At 35.0% G+C, this 2030-nt stretch overlaps 1 protein-coding gene across 1 annotated transcript; it reads left to right on the top strand.

Annotated features, from left to right (window-relative positions):
• The first annotated feature begins 250 nt into the window (after nucleotides 1–250).
• On the top strand, nucleotides 251–1726 carry LOC148572634 (protein FAR-RED IMPAIRED RESPONSE 1-like). Its single transcript, XM_088507666.1, has 4 exons — nucleotides 251–388; nucleotides 640–1063; nucleotides 1106–1376; nucleotides 1462–1726. The coding sequence occupies exons 1-4, from the start codon at nucleotides 251–253 to the stop codon at nucleotides 1724–1726; spliced, it is 1098 nt and encodes a 365-aa protein (XP_088363792.1).
• The last annotated feature ends 304 nt before the right edge of the window (nucleotides 1727–2030 follow it).

The following is a 2030-nucleotide window of genomic DNA, read 5'->3' as shown; positions in this document are numbered from 1 at the left end:
AATGGTTGGAAATAGTTTATTTCGTAAATTTATTACACATTTAAAATAATACAATCGAACTTATAATATTGCTAGAACACATCGAAAAATATATCAAATAGCACAAGATTTTTTTTTGGTCGTACTGATCCAAACTGTTTAACCAAATGGACAGTTGGTTATTAATTTGCAAATATTTTAATTAATTACAATTTTGTATTTTTCTAATATTATAATGACCATTATTTTATTTATAATATTAGACATCAACATGGCATTTGCTATAGACTTGAACACGCAGCCGTCATCAGAAGAAATTCACTCATTTGATACCCATATTGATATGGACGATATAAATATTTGTAATAGCTCAAGCAATTCTGCTACAGAAACTGAGTGCACGACTGAGGTAGTTGACATTTTTTTATTTGGAATTTTTTATAATGTATTAATTTATTCTTCTGATATTTATGGCCGACTTTTTTTCTTGCATGCTAATTATAGGTTATATTTTAATATATATATATATATATATATATATTCCTGTGAACACATCCAAATATCCGAGTAATGGCACTATAAATATATATATATATATATGCACGTATTATTGTGTTATTTTTGTGTCACAATCCTTGTTAGTATGTTTTGTTTTTTTAGGTCATAATTCATCCCACTATTTCTGATGAGGAGATTCCAAAAGTGGGGATGCTATTTGGAACCCTCGAAGAAGCACGCCAATTTTACTACAACTATGCCAATAAAGTGGGATTCGAGCCTCATATAAGAAACACTAACTTCCACAAGAATGGAAAAACACCCATTAACCAATCCATACAGTGTAATAGAGATGGATACCGAACAAAGAAGAATCCGGTAACCCATAGGTCAAACACAGTCTCATCTGTACACTGTAAAGCTCGCATCTATGTGAAACTTGACATAGAGCTTGAAAAATGGATACTGTCGAAGGTAGAATTAACTCACACGCATCGATGTGATCCCAGTTTGTCATGGATGTTTAAGAAAAACAGGGAACTCACCATGCACGTTAAGGATGTCATTGAACGCAACGACCAGGCTGGTATACGACCTTCGAAGACTTTTTAGGCGCTTGCTGATGAAGCTGGTGGTCGTTCTAATCTGAAATTTCTTGAGAAGGATGTTAGAAATTATATATCTGGTAAACTCCGAATCAATGGAGATGATACTGATGCGCAAGAGATGCTGGACTATTTTACCAGGATGAAAGAGCAGAACCCGAATTTCTTCTACGACATTTGTCTCTATAGTGACAATAGTCTCAAGCATGCATTTTGGGCGGATGCTCGATCAAGAGCTGCTTACGAGTATTTTGGTGACGTGGTGTCATTTGACACCACATACAAACTCAACAAGTAACTTCTTTTTCTTGGTTTATTTTTTATAGGATTCATTAATTTACAAGCTCACTGAGTGCCCCACGTGTTGATTTTTTTATAGATATGAGATGCCAGTTGCAGCATTTGTGGGTGTTAATCACCACGGAAGGTCATGTCTTTTCGGGTGTGCTTTATTGGGCAACGAAGAGACTGAGTCCTTTGAATGGCTCATGCAAACATTTATAAAATGTATGGGAAAAACACCAGATGGAATCTTAACTGACCAATGCGGAGCCATGGCAACAGCCATTCGAAATGTCATGCCAAACACTAGGCATAGATTGTGCATTTGGCACATCACGAGAAAGATAAACTTGGAAAGTTGAGCCGATATGAGGAAATTAAAGCTACAATGCATGGGATTATTTGGGAGTCTCATTCGCGAGAATCGTTTGAAAGTTCATGGTATGACTTCATTGAAGAGTATACCCTTCATGACAACAACTGGCTTAACGGTATGAATGCACATCCAAAACTTGATTGGTCTGTTTATTTGTCGTTTTAAGTGTTGACTAGATTTTGTAAAAAAAATGAACTTAAGCTAAATATCCTTTCATGCATGTTTAGTGACACAACATAGGTGACTATTTTAAAAGCAAATATGTCTTTCAAATGCAGATATCTATCATA

Source organism: Arachis ipaensis, chromosome B3 (assembly GCF_059453495.1).
Source record: "Arachis ipaensis isolate K30076 ecotype BB chromosome B3, ASM5945349v1, whole genome shotgun sequence".
NCBI lineage: Eukaryota > Viridiplantae > Streptophyta > Magnoliopsida > Fabales > Fabaceae > Arachis > Arachis ipaensis.
This window is presented reverse-complemented; position numbering and strand designations above follow the sequence as displayed.

What these genes read in the sequence shown, in the direction of transcription:
- LOC148572634 (XM_088507666.1), top strand. Translation starts at nt 251, where the DNA reads ATGGCATTTGCTATAGACTTGAACACGCAGCCGTCATCAGAAGAAATT. An exon ending in TGAACGCAACGACCAGGCTG is followed by an intron (nt 1,064 to 1,105) that starts GTATACGACCTT and finishes TTGCTGATGAAG; the next exon opens with CTGGTGGTCGTTCTAATCTG. An exon ending in ACCACATACAAACTCAACAA is followed by an intron (nt 1,377 to 1,461) that starts GTAACTTCTTTT and finishes ATTTTTTTATAG; the next exon opens with ATATGAGATGCCAGTTGCAG.